This window comes from Bubalus bubalis, chromosome 11 (genome assembly GCF_019923935.1).
Source record: "Bubalus bubalis isolate 160015118507 breed Murrah chromosome 11, NDDB_SH_1, whole genome shotgun sequence".
Lineage (NCBI taxonomy): Eukaryota > Metazoa > Chordata > Mammalia > Artiodactyla > Bovidae > Bubalus > Bubalus bubalis.
Window position 1 is genome coordinate 92,092,287 of NC_059167.1, and position 13,916 is coordinate 92,106,202.

A 13,916-nucleotide genomic window follows, 5' to 3' on the forward strand; every position below is an offset into this window, starting at 1 on the left:
AATTGATAATTGAGCTCCCCTCCCAAATTAAAAAATTTTAAGGAATAGGCAGTTGTAGGGAATTAGGCAATGCATGTAGGCTAGAAATAATTTTGTACCTAATCTAGTCCTTTAAAAACAATGAAACTAAAACATCTTATTTCAAAACAAGAACCACTTCTATTGTTTAAACTATTCTAAAATTTAAAAGGGAGTATGAATATTCCGTGTATGTAATACTACTACCAGTGGCTGATTTACACTTCCTATGCGGCACAAGAACATCAGAGGCTCAGACTTTATACATTATCAACACTACTTACACTTCTAGAGTAAGAAACTTGAGTAAGAGTGATGCCAAAAGTGCAAAATGATTTTAAGGCTTCCAGTCATAGGCTAAGGAACTGGGCAAAGGCATCACCCCCATGGATTCCCTCTGCCTGACTGAGCATGCCCATAAAGAGCTGTCACGCTCAATGAGCTAAGCATTAGATCAGCCTGCACTTCAGTACTTGTAGTGGATACAGAGTCCCACGCAACTGAGCTTTCAAGAAAGTCCCCAGGAGAACAGCATTATCTGCAGTAGCCAAAAGGTGAAAGGAACTCAGAAGGGTATCAACAAGTGAATGGATAAGGAAAATGCAGTATCGACATACAATGGGATTTATTCAGCTTTAATAAGGTAGGACATTTTGACACATGGTACAACACTGGTAAACTTAGGGGACACGATGCTCAGTGAAATAAGCCAGTCACAAAAGAGACAGGTACTGCAGAATTCCATTTATATGAGGTACTTAGAGTAGTTAAATCCATAGAGACAGGAAGTAGATGGTGGTTGCCAGAGGCTGGGGGTGTGGGTGGGAGGAATGAGGAACTGTTATTTAACAGATACACAGTTTCAGTTTTGCAAAATGAAAAGAATTCTGGAGCTGGATTAGTGGTAATGGTTGTACAATGGTGGCTTCAGCATGGTTAAAATGGTCAATTTTATTTTACACGATTTTTTTTTTAAGTTCTTAGGAGCAGAGTCAAGAAGCCTTGGGGTGTCACAAATCTATGGTTATCCCCCCTTTCACAGCAATACACTCAGCCTCTTTGGTGCAGACCAGTGGATCAAGCGCAGAGACTCTGAAAGCCAAACACCCCCGCCACACACATCCCCAACAGCTGTGTATCTAGAGCAATATGCAAAACAATTCTCTGTTCCGTCTATTTCCTTACCTGTCAGATGGGAATAACAATAAAACCTGTCTCCTAGAGTTGTGAGATTAGAGGGACAGTCCAACCAGAAACAGTGTCCACCCTGCCCAGCATCACGTAAGCAGGGAAGAACCGTCAGGGCCGCTCTGTTTCTCACTATACTCTCTGAAGCAGAGGCGCAATGTGCGGCATTCATCTCTCAGAGACCAGTGCCCCCCAGCAGCTTGGAACTACTGGGACGGCCACATGTACTGTTTGTGAACGCACCATTAACACCTTGTGACCTCTGCAATGTACAAATGCCCCCTCACTGCCCATCAGATTCAAAAGAATGTCCTTGAGACAGGGTGCTCAGGGCCGGTGCACTGGGATGACCCTAGGGGATGGGATGGGGAGGGAGGTGGGAGGGGGTTTCGGGATGGGGAACACCCATGGCTGATTCATGTCAACGTATGGCAAAAACCACCACAATATTGTAAAGTAATTAGCCTCCAATTAAAATAAATAATTAAAAAAAAAAAGAATCCCTTAAAAATAAAAGAGCTACTCTGTTGACCAGAATTTCTTGGTTTGCAATCTTGGCTCCATTCAAATGCTTCTTAAAGACATGATAAGAAAATGCCCCTTTGTTCTGAGATATACCTAAAGAAAATCCATTAGGACAAATAACTGAATTTTTCATTTTATATAGTGTTGGGGGCTGAAGGGGGTGCTTTTTTGTTTTTCAGTTTTTTTGAAGACACAGTAGACTCTTACTAGTTACTAAATTAAAACTCTCCCCACAGGAATAAAAGTTAATTCTCAATTTGAAAACAGAAATTGTCTTTATGGTTTGCTTTGCAAGATTATAGCATCTTTTAAAGAGGGCGTCTAAGTACATTTTACAGTAAGTGAAACTTGGCTACTTCAATGAAACACAGCAGCATTGAAAAAAATCTAAATAAATTTCATTGTCTTGTTTGTTAAAATAGCACATTAAAAAATATTTTGAAGAGTCGGCAGGATGCTTTTGACAGCTGAGCAGGAGGAGGCTCCTGGCTACAGAGCATGATGCTGAGCTGTTAGTTCTCTACGTTAATCTGTTTAGTTTCAAAAAAAAGGAAAAATAACTCAACTGAAGAGGGGAAAGCCACTCCGAAAGAAAAAACCTGTACAACATATATGAAAATATTTGATTTCTCTTTCCTTCTATACCTGGCTGCTGGCGTGAAGCAAATAATCTCTAAGAGAGAGAAATCTTCTTTTGAGAAAAAAAGAGAGAGGACCCTTCGATTCCACTGCTCCGTCCTTCCACCTCCTCAGTATTCCGGCACAGTTACAAAGCTTCAAATGGAAATGCCGTTTATAACTGAAATGGTATGCTAGTCTCACAGTTTATTTCAGAATCTAGCTTTAAATTCTTACAAGAAAGATTTTTCCTTTTCCAGTTATAATTCCTTAGCTTCAAACACTTTACAAAACAAACAAGAAATAACTGCCAGATTTCACTGAGGTAATTAATATACGGAAGCTCCTACCAGCCACTTGTTTTAACATCTGGTCACTTCTTGCTGAGCCGTCATCATAATGTTCAAAGAGTGAAAACGCAGCAGGCATTTTCTCTAAAGAAGCAGTGTTCTCCATTGCAGAAAGCAACCTGTTGGGAAAATAATTCTGTATAAGTCAAGAAATTATTAACATATACATAATGAAAGCTAAGAACAATGATTCAAAATGAAGCTGTTGTTGGTATTTGGTGGTGGTGGTGGTTTTTGTGAGGCACTGTAGCCAAAAAGGCTTTTAAATGTTTCAAAATCTGGAAAGATATGTCTAAAATCTATTCATAGGATTCTTTAGTGCAACTGGTAATATTAGAAACTCCATTCCTATATCCTTAAATTGAACAGATTCCATTGAATTATACAGTCTTAATTTTGCCTCTAGAAAGTTAGTCCTAAAAATGATTACACTTGAATGATTGTTTTTATTCCCTAAAGATAAAAAAGGTTCAGAGCCCATCTGGAAAGTCACATACTTTGTGATGTCTTTGCTGTTTTCAATTCTCAATATTACACATCTAGCCATTTAGTCTTTCAAGAAAATACACACATCTGCTAAGTGCCAGGCACTGCTATGGGTCAGCAACAAAGAAGGATAAAGTCTATCTATTCTCGAAAGACTAAATAAGCCACAGTATGTAAATTGTTAACTTTTCTTTATATTCAGGACCCTATTAGGAGGGATGCACTCAGCATTGGCATCCAGGTGAAATATGGACTTAAAAAAAAGGGTTGATTCTGAAGAGGGAAACAGGGGAAGGAAGGACTGCAGAAGCATTTATCTTTAGCATGAGGGCCTAAACTTTGGTGAGGAGCTCTCCTCTGTGTACCTTACTCAAGAGTATGGAAAATACCTTCCAGAAATTAAGTCAACCATTAGGAACTCCATGGACTTTGGGGTTTGGGCAGCACACACCCACCTCTAAGCCTTTTCACTTGCTACTGGAACTTTCTTCTCCTAGCCACCTGTGTGGCTCCCACCTCACTTAATTTAGATCTCTATTAGAATGTCAGCCCCTCAGAGAAGCCAGTCCTCTGCTGCTTCTTACTTTGTTGTGCTGTTTCCTCAAACTCATTACAACCTGTTTGTTTTTGTCTGTCTACTTCACCTGAGTATAATCTACATGCCAAAAAAGGACTTTGCTGGTTTCACTACAGTATCATGTTTCTTGGCACATAGTAGGCTTTCCATAAATATATGTGAATCAGTAAGAGGACAAGGTTTCCTTTGGGTAAGAATATCAGGATCTTAGGTCTGGAAAATTTATCAGTATGAGTGGAAAAAATGATAAAATATAACTGAAATATTTAAAGAGTGCTCACTATGCTTACAAGTGTTAGGGATAATAAAATTCACTATCTTCTGATTTGAGGGAGATGCTCCATTAGGGGCTTCAAAGAGGAGGTAACTTTTGCTGAGTCTTAAAGGATATTTAGGAGTTTCCTAGGCAACAAAGAGAGTATGAGTGTTGCTGAGAGAACAGCATAAATGAAGGCATGGGGCTATAAAAAAGTAAGACGCACTCAAGGGCCACAGGGGACCATGGACCTTGAGAACTGGGAAATGGAGACAATTAGAGATGAACTAGAAAGGTGATTTGTGACTTGACTGGGAAGTCTTTCACGTCCACCAAGAGTTTCCATTTTGCCCTTTAAGGCAGGGAGAGTCACAGAAGGTTTTACACAAGGGAATTTTAGAAGACCACCCTGGCATGAGTCTGAGGGAAGATCTCCAGCACCTGGAGAGGTGGTGAAGCCAGTTGGGAGGCCCCAGGATGCTCTAGATGAGGGACGGCAACGTGAACCTTAATTAAGGCTTTAGGGATGCAGAGGGTGGAAATGATAGACTCAAAATGAACAAAGAGGGGTTACGCGTGCATATACTAAGCCCTCTCAGTACGTGTCACTGACTACATGGAGGACTCTTCGCAGCACAGAAGCTGTAGCTACAGATAAAGCATATAAAATGTTTGCATTTTCCCTTATGCACTGATCTGTTAAAATTTATCAGTGTGTTTAAGGGCAGGCCGATGTCTTTTTATGAGCAGGCCCTACAAATGGTTGAGACTCTCTTCCATTATTATAACACAAAAGAGCAAAACAGAGAAAAAACATGCGTCCTCTTAACAGAACAGCATTTTCTACGCAAATGTGTTTTTCAGAATATGCAAATTTTGAGTCTAAATATGCTTGACAGCATTCTTTAATTTAAGCATTTTTGGTGTTGTGAAAAATCATTTAATATGCAAGCATTGCCTTTAGATACATAATACGATGAGAGGGAGAAAAAGCCGCAAGGGGAAGAAACTAGAAAATTAGCATTTCTCATAGACAGGAACACCAATAACATTGAGACTTTAAGGTACAAGTTATCATGAGAACCTGAAAGGTTTCATTTCAGTGAAAAAAATCAATCTTCATCACATTTGTGCACATTTAACAAGATTTTCTTTAATTGCTCATATTTCTTCATCAAATCTCAAATTTTGTTATCTTTTTTCTTTACAGAAAAATAATGGTTATCCCAAGTATACTTTCCTTTTGGCAACATGCAGCTTTAGCAAAGATTAACTCATTGCCAATTGGACAATGAGATCAAAATTAATTAAAAAGACACACAGATGAACAAGTTCAAGCACAAAACCAAAGAAATGGTATTTAGAATTAAACGCATGTCAACGCATATTAGCAAGTTAATATTCTAATGTTTAGGAAAGTAAAAAATGCGAAACTATAGCATTTTTGAAGGCAAACGCATTTGCAAATTTTCATTCACTACATTTTCTTGCTGATTAGTATCTTCTACAAGCAGATGAAGTATAATAAATAAGCAAAAATGCCTGTCTGCTGTCCAATGCATACAGAATGGCATTCTAAATCCATATACTTTGGGGGGTAAAAATAAACGTCAATAATACTTAGAAGAAGTGTGTAATTTTAAAAAAATAAAGAAAACTGGGAGCAAGGCCTGGGTATCAGTTTTCAGACCTGCGCAGTGTGCTTCTGGCTCGTGTGTCAGAACTGGCCCACTGCTGGATACTCCTGTAGTGGATCTGGGCTGGAGCTCCAGCAATTACCACACAGGTAATTCAGGCACAGCCAGTCTGTGGCACCAGTGGGCCTGAGGACAGGCTGTTATAAACCAGAGGTTCTCAATCCTGCCTGTGTCACCTAGAAAGCTTTAAAAGTGCCCTGGCCACATCCCACAGCAGTTAAGCCAGAATCTCAGGAGGTAAGACTCAGTCATCAGCATTTTTTAAAGCTCCCTGAGTATTTCTATTTATAACAGAGCCACTGTAATAAAACCTTATTGATTATTGCCAATATTAATATACGAACTGTTTCTTAAAGCATTTTGGCAATATTCTTTTTTTCCCAGAAGTTGTAAATATAGTCTAATGTAGATAAGAAACATAAATTTTAAGGGGGAAGTTTTAGTTTCATTATACACTTGTTATCAATTTTTTTCATTGTCTATTTCCTTGCCCATATCTTTTTATTCATACTAATTGTGATTAAATTATGGAAGAAATGTTTACATATTGGCAATATTCTGTTGAATAGATTTCCTTAACAGGTAAATAGGATCCATCTGTGTGGTTCTCATCTAAAAAATCAGGTTTCTAACTGAAAACCATTTTTCTATATTTTAATATATCACAAATTCCTGATTTTTTACTTTATGCTATTTTACAATTTGAGACTGAATGAAGCAAACTGAAGATGATATTCACAATTTTAGAAATTTACATTAAAAGGGTAAAATTGATTTTAAAAAACAGAAAAACATTAGGCTCAGCCTGTAGGAAAGACCTCAAGCCTGTTTATGGGGCAGAAAGGAAAATGAGTCAGATCAGTATGAGCATTTCATTATCAGATGCTCAGAAGATAAACAAAGATTTGTTGTTATGTGTTTTTATAAACAACACTTCCTGATTTCTTGTTGAGTGTTTTGCCTTTTAAATGAATGAAGAACTTCTCTTAGATTGAGTGTTAAATACAACAACAAACACGAAACAAAAATCAAGAGAAGATTCATTTAGGTGAGCGGAACAGAAAGAGAAGATAAACGCATGCCCGTCTTTTGAAGAGAAAATGAGAGAACGTTCCATTAAAGATTACATAAGTCATCAAATTGTTCAAGGCAGATATGAATGATCCTTTCAAATACTCATATATAACCAATTAAGTCGAAGCATATACAAAATGTTCTGTACGCAGTGACTGAAAAGATAGCCTAGTCTAGATTAGGTTGGAAATACAGACTACATCTCAAAGAAGCAGTTAAAAATCTACATTATGATAATTGTTATTTAACTAAAGCACATGCAGTTTTCTTTCAAAAGCTTTCATTTAGCTTTTAAAAGCACTGTAGCTCAAAGTGCAAACCCAGGAGCTCACTAAATGTATGTCTTTTTTAACTGGCAGCTCATTTTCTATAAAGCATCAAAATATTAAAAATAAAGCACACAGTCATGCTGTTCTCGGCCACCACTACATTGAGCCACGCTTTCTATACCTTTCATTGATTTCCTCAAACGACTTACAGAGGAATGAGAAAGACAGAGAGAGAGATTGAGAGGGGGAAGGGGAGGGGGAGGGGAGAGAGAGAGAAACTAGTTAACAACCATAAAGAAAAACCGACCTAGAGCGCTAAGACTGTACGTTCTAATAATCATTACACTCCTCAGCTACCTTTGAGGTTGTTTCCTTTGGGGGGCTTCATTCCACGCAGCAAAGGAACTAGTGCTCAGAAGGGGTGGGGAGCGGGGTCTCGGATGGAGGGGGCTTTAGGTCTACTCTCTACCATCAGCAAAGTGGCAACAGTTGCCTCTGCTCTGCTTCTCTCTATTCATTAACAAATGGATTAGTTTCCAGAACTGAATTCTCCGAAGCAAGAAAAATGACTTAAATGTGTTCAGTGTGTGAGAGAGAGAGAACAAAATGTAGTCAGTAGTTATCTCTAGATGATACCTTCTCCGTGCTTTTCTATATTTTCCAAATTTTCTAAACTGGATATATATCACTTTTATAAGTAGGAAAAACATGCTTTCTTTTTCACAACTTGTTCTTCTAGAGAGAAGAAAATATTCTTATCAAACCCAGGTAAGGTTCTTAGGGAACACAAAGCACTTTATTAATGTTATATTGCACATGAGGTACTTAATTTTAAAATACTAAAGCTTTGCCTTAATTAAGCATAATGCAACTGAATGATTTTCACCCTCCTCTGAGGATGCCATGTCCATCCCACCCAAATTTTCTGCCCGGTTTTGCCTTGCTCCATCTCCAGTCTTCACTAAAGGGCTGGGAGGACAGAGGAGCTTTGACAGCTCATCATAGAAAGGTGCTTTCCTCAGAGTTGACAACTGGGTCTGGAATTGCCCTGGAGGAAAACATCGCCATCACTCCTGGTTAATCCTGGCTCTGAGGAGAACCAGTATTCTACTGCCGGTTTAGAGAATTGGGAGAGCAAAGAGCTGCCTCTGGGCGAAATTGGAGGAGCACCCAAGGGATTCCCTGTGCACAAGGTACTTGTCTGAATTAAGGAATCTGGTCCCCAGGAAGACCCTTGTAAAAAGATTAACATGATACCTAAAAGAGGTGTCATAGTCTGTCATCCTTTTGCATGCTGAGTGTACCAAAATGTTACTCTCCACTTGGTGAGGCTCAGAGGGCACGGTCGAGAGGTCATTTCAGATTAGGGCGTGAAGTGGGGACGGGCACTGCAAGATCAGGCCTGCACCCACAGGCAGCATAGCACAAATTAAGTTTTCAGGCTGCTTTCCCTCCCTCTTAGAAGGCGATCAATCCATTGTGACAGAACGGACAGATGATGCTGCGGGCTGGCTTCCATGCACCCTTTGGCTGGATCTGAGTGTTATGGCTTTAAGGACTGGATGGGCCTTTTCCATGAGCATCTGGCATGCCCTAATAAGTTTTAAATGAGAATTATAGAAACTCCCCAGAGAAATATATATGATCTCAGGAAATAGCAAAAGTTGAATTTTAAAAAATAGACTTGGGTCAGACTGGGTTCAAGGTGTCTGGATCTGTTTGAAATGGTGCTTACAGTCAAGAAAACGGTCTCGTCAAGCTCCTCAGCTTCTCTCACGATGGTCTCCAGGGTGTCCTTGGCAGTGTCCATGCTCTGCAGAAAATGGACCATCTGGTCATGCAGGAACTCCATCTTCTTTCTCTTTACTTCCTCAAAGCTCTGGGCTTTCTCATCATATTGTGCTAAAACCTTCTTCATCATTTCCTCATTCTGTTCTTCTAGCCGTTTCTCATTTTTACTACAGTTTTCCTAAAAAAAAAAAAAAAAAAAAAAAAAAAAAAAATTCTGAGTGAAAAAAGAAGTACATGTATTTTTTACGAGAAATACTAGCCTTTTAAAGAATTAATCTTGGGCATTCTGGTAAGAGAATCACAGATGATGCACACAATCTAAATTTTCAGCCTATCAACCTCCTTTGCCATAGTTGTCTCTGCAACAGAATTCACTGTAAGAAGACTATCGAGAAGGATTTGGTTAATGAAACACACACAAAAATATCTGTAGGGAAGTCTTGCCCACCTGCATTCCCACGTGACAGAACCTGGCATCACGATGAATGAAGATCAGGTAGCCAAGAGGGTTCAGTGCCATCTTTCCCACTCTACTAAAATCAAGTGTGGAGGAGGGAACAGCGAGGATACTGGACAGGGTGCCACAGCCACAGATGCTCTCCAGGGAAGGGGCACCTTCTGCCAGAGTCGGAGAAACCACATGGCCCATCTGGACAAACTCAGATGCTTAGCTGTCCTGACCAGTGTGTGTGACTGTCGCTGAGTCGTGGCCGACACGTTGCGACCCCATGGCCTTACCCGCCAGGCTCCTCCACCCACAGGACTTTCCTGACTAGAGGGCTAGCGATAAGGTGATCATATTATTTACTGTCTAAAAGGAACACTTTGGTGGCAGTGGAGGTTGGCCAGCAACAGCACTAAAAACAACCAGCAGGGGCACTCCACTCCAGTGCTCTCGCCTGGAAAACCCCATGGACTTAGGAGCCTGGTAGGCTACGGTCCATGGGGTCGCAAAGAGTCGGACACGACTGAGCGACTTCATTTTCACTTAACTGATTTACAACAGGAGTTAAGCAGACCTTTCACAAGCAAGCTAGAATGAGGAGTGACGGGGGAACTGCACTCCAGCCTCCCACAGAAGCCTGTCAATCCTGACTGATCAGTAAGGATGTCTGGGCTGCGTTCATATATCAAAGGAGCATTCCTATCCTCTTCCTTCATTGAAGAGAGAGCAGGGTCGGCATGAACTCATCAAAGACAACGGTACCATGAGAGACACTCATCTGTCCGTAGCATGGAACACCAGGTGATGCTTTAGAACATCTCTGCAGAGACAACCCACTGAAAGGCAGGATGGTAGAGCAAGTAACTTCCGATCTTGGCTATCAGCTTACTATGACCTTGGGTAATATACTTAACTCTAAATCTCAGTTTCTTATCTATAAAATGGGAGCAACAATAACTCCCATTTCATATGGCTGCTGTAAGGATCAAATTAGACAAGCATGTAAAGCATTTGCCCTATCATAGTTAGTACCCTATTTATATATGTGTAGAGTAGAGAGTGAAAAAGTTGGCTTAAAGCTTAACATTCAGAAAATGAAGATCATGGCATCCGGTCCCACCACTTCATGGGAAATAGATGGGGAAACAGTGGAAACAGTGTCAGACTTTATTTTTCTGGGCTCCAAAATCACTACAGATGGTGACTGCAGCCATGAAATTAGAAGACGCTTACTCCTTGGAAGGAAAGTTATGACCAACCTAGATAGCATATTCAAAAGCAGAGACATTACTTTGCCAACAAAGGTCCGTCTAGTCAAGGCTATGGTTTTTCCTGTGGTCATGTATGGATGTGAGAGTTGGACTGTGAAGAAGGCTGAGCGCCGAAGAATTGATGCTTTTGAACTGTGGTGTTGGAGAAGACTCTTGAGAGTCCCTTGGACTGCAAGGACATCAAACCAGTCCATTCTGAAGGAGATCAGCCCTGGAATTTCTTTGGAAGGAATGATGCTAAAGCTGAAACTCCAGTACTTTGGCCACTTCATGCGAAGAGTTGACTCATTGGAAAAGACTCTGATGCTGGGAGGGATTGGGGGCAGGAGGAGAAGGGGACGACAGAGGATGAGATGGCTGGATGGCATCACTGACTCGATGAATGTGAGTCTGAGTGAACTCCGGGAGTTGGTGATGGACAGGGAGGCCTGGCGTGCTGTGATTCATGGGGTCGCAAAGAGTCCAACACAACTGAGCGACTGATCTGATCTGATCTGATGTGTTTTTAAGGCACATCATTTATCCTTAGACAGGAAGTAATCTCACTGATAACACAGAGGGAAGATTTAAGGACTACTTTTAATGGAACAAAACCAACAATGGCAAACCACAAATGCACACACAAACCCCAATTCAGGTCATTTTAGCTTTATTTATTTGTGATGTTGTAAGCAAATTGGGATAAAGTAAAAAGGAAAAGGTAACTTACCTCAATGGTATTAAAAAAGGATTCTATCTCACTAACAAAGGCTTCAATCCTCAAGGACTTTTCTTGCAAATCTTCTAGAAAGTCCGCTAATTGAACCTGAAGAAAAGAATGAAGCTATCCTTAGTATATGACATTTGAGAAAAGAACTTCAAGCAGAGAGTTCCAATTTCCTTATAAATTTTGTATGTTTGGTAGAGATACACTATATCATGTTCACAAACAAATCAACTTAAATTTTCTTTGCTGCTTCATCTAAATTGACTATATAGGTAATGTCTGATAAACAATTAGGAGGCTTATGAGTGAGAGCAATAAACAGTTTATTTTATCCTGTGCAAGAGGAAGGCCTTCTTGGTCAGCTGGTGAATTCAAAGTATAATTGTTTTAGTAAACTATGAATTGAATTCTTTCTCCTTAGTAAGGCCTCAATTGTTATACACTGTCTTTCTTCTTAGATAGCAGACTTTTCTCTGAACTGGTCCAACATATCTGAGAAACCTCCTCACATTTGCACCAATGGTTTCAGGTGTGCTTGCCTCACATGACCCTGAGAAGTCACTAGGCCTGAAATCTAGCATACCAAACAATGAAAACTATCTACTAAAGAGATCTTAAGATTCTAATGACCCTCAACAGTACTTCTTAGTTATAAAGTTAGCTGTAATCTATCCTGCAAAGCAGAGAAGGCAATGGCACCCCACTCCAGTACTCTTGGCTGGAAAATCCCATGGATGGAGGAGCCTGGTAGGCTGCAGTCCATGGGGTTGCTAAGAGTTGGACACGACTGAGCGACTTCACTTTCACTTTTCACTTTCATGCATTGGAGAAGGAAATGGCAACCCACTCCAGTATTCTTGCCTGGAGAATCCCAGGGATGGGGGAGCCTGGTTGGCTGCCGTCTATGGGGTCGCACAGAGTCGGACACGACTGAAGGGACTTAACAGCAGCAGCAGCAGCAGCAGCATCCTGCAAAGCTTAACAACACAGAATAAAAGAGCTTCCATCTGCCTGTTTCACTATCCAAAGAATGATGGAGAGATTACATTGTGGGAAGTCCCTTCAGGATCTGGTTCTCTGCTTCCTGCTCACGCCCCTGCCTCTTCTCCACAGGGCTCCAGGATTCTCTCACCTATGTGCCTTTTTAGAAGGCAATCCCTGTCTCGAGAATGTCCTCCCTGCCCTGATTTGTTAGAAGAACTCTATTTTATTTAGGCTCGCCAAAGCTGCACCTTCTCAAGATACCTTCCCCATCTCTCCAGTCCCCCTCCAGCATTTCACTCACTCCCAGAGGGTTTCTCAATCAGAACACTGCATTCCCATGATGCTGTTTGATTTTGGGGAGCTACAAGTCCAGGTTCCTTTATTTTTGTTTTTATTCCCTATGATGAGCACGGCTCTTAACATGGAATAGGAAGGGAGAGAGAAAGAGGGAAGGAAGAGAGTGATGGAAGAAATAAATGACAGATAAAAGATAATCCACCTAAACAGGGATGGAGTGGAAGGAGAAGCCAGGACCTGGACAATCTACAAATGCAGCCGTCAGTTCCCGAAAAATCACAGATGGTCACTCACAAGATGCTAGAGAATTCTCAAATGACAACTTCTTAAATTTATTTTTAATTTTTAAAAAGTGCCAACCAACTCAATCTTCACAGTCCATTTAATGAACGAAGCAAGTCTCTGGCTTAGTCAATTTGTTTTGCACTTTCTGTTCATACTCTTTGGAGAAGGTCCGGAAAAAAATAAAAAGAACTTTAAAATGGTTTTAAAGCAGGAGACATCATATCTCTCCGCTTCTGAAATTTGTTTTAAATTGACAGGATTTAGACAGAATTATTTTTTTAATTTCTAAAACTCACAGAGATAAACAGAATATAATTAAGAAGGCTGAAAAAAAGTCTTCTTTCTGCTGACAGTACCCACTAGTTGTTAGTTAACAAAACCAAGTGTCATCAAAGAATGGGGCATGTTTCACTGGTGCTGATGCATCTGAATGCCTGAGAGTCCAAAAAGAAATTGAACCACGGCCTATTCCCAAACTTGACTAGGTAAAGTTTCAACAAAATACAAGTTGAGAAGGATTACTTTTCCAGAAAAAAGACCAAAAAAATCTAAGATTCAAATGTGTTATCCTACTGAATCAAAATGAATCTGACAATGATCAGTGACCTAACTGAATGATCATATTGAAAACCGCTACCGTTACAAAGGCCCTGAGCAGAGTAACAAAGGTGCACATCAAAAGCATGAGCTCTGGCATCAGACAGATCTGGGTACCAGTCCTAGTTCTGTCTTCTATGACCTTGGACTTAATGGGCTCTCTGAGCCCATTTTGTTACCTGCAAATCAAAGACAATGACAGGGTTTTTGTGAGAATTAAAAGATATCCTGTATATAAAGAACTTAATACACTGCCTGGCCCATAGTAAGTGCTCAGTTCTTGCTATTACTTGGAATTTTAGATCATTCTGTTACTGCATGGAGAGTAGATTGATGAGATAAGAGTGGAGATTCCAGTTAGAAGGCTACTGAAAGGTAGGTGAGAATCTTAAAGACTAAGTGTTTGAGTTCCAATAGTATTTCTAAGAAGTAAGATATTTATAAGGATAGGTGTTATGACTAACTTTCTAACAGTGGGAGTC

The 13,916-nt window shown here is 40.2% G+C and overlaps 1 protein-coding gene across 2 annotated transcripts in view; it reads right to left on the reverse strand.

Moving 5' to 3' along the window:
• CMYA5 (cardiomyopathy associated 5) overlaps positions 1 to 13,916 on the reverse strand; it is a 99,238-nt gene that overhangs the window by 30,332 nt on the left and 54,990 nt on the right. Inside the window, exons 3-6 of one of the 2 annotated variants that reach the window (XM_045162135.1) lie at positions 11,275 to 11,370; positions 8,794 to 9,027; positions 7,240 to 7,262; positions 2,700 to 2,818 (exon numbers count right to left, since the gene is read on the reverse strand). In XM_045162135.1, the coding sequence (XP_045018070.1) occupies positions 2,700 to 2,818; positions 7,240 to 7,262; positions 8,794 to 9,027; positions 11,275 to 11,370 (472 nt within the window). The remainder of the gene's footprint in view (positions 1 to 2,699; positions 2,819 to 7,239; positions 7,263 to 8,793; positions 9,028 to 11,274; positions 11,371 to 13,916) is intronic. The other variant, XR_006639753.1, reaches the window with a different exon arrangement.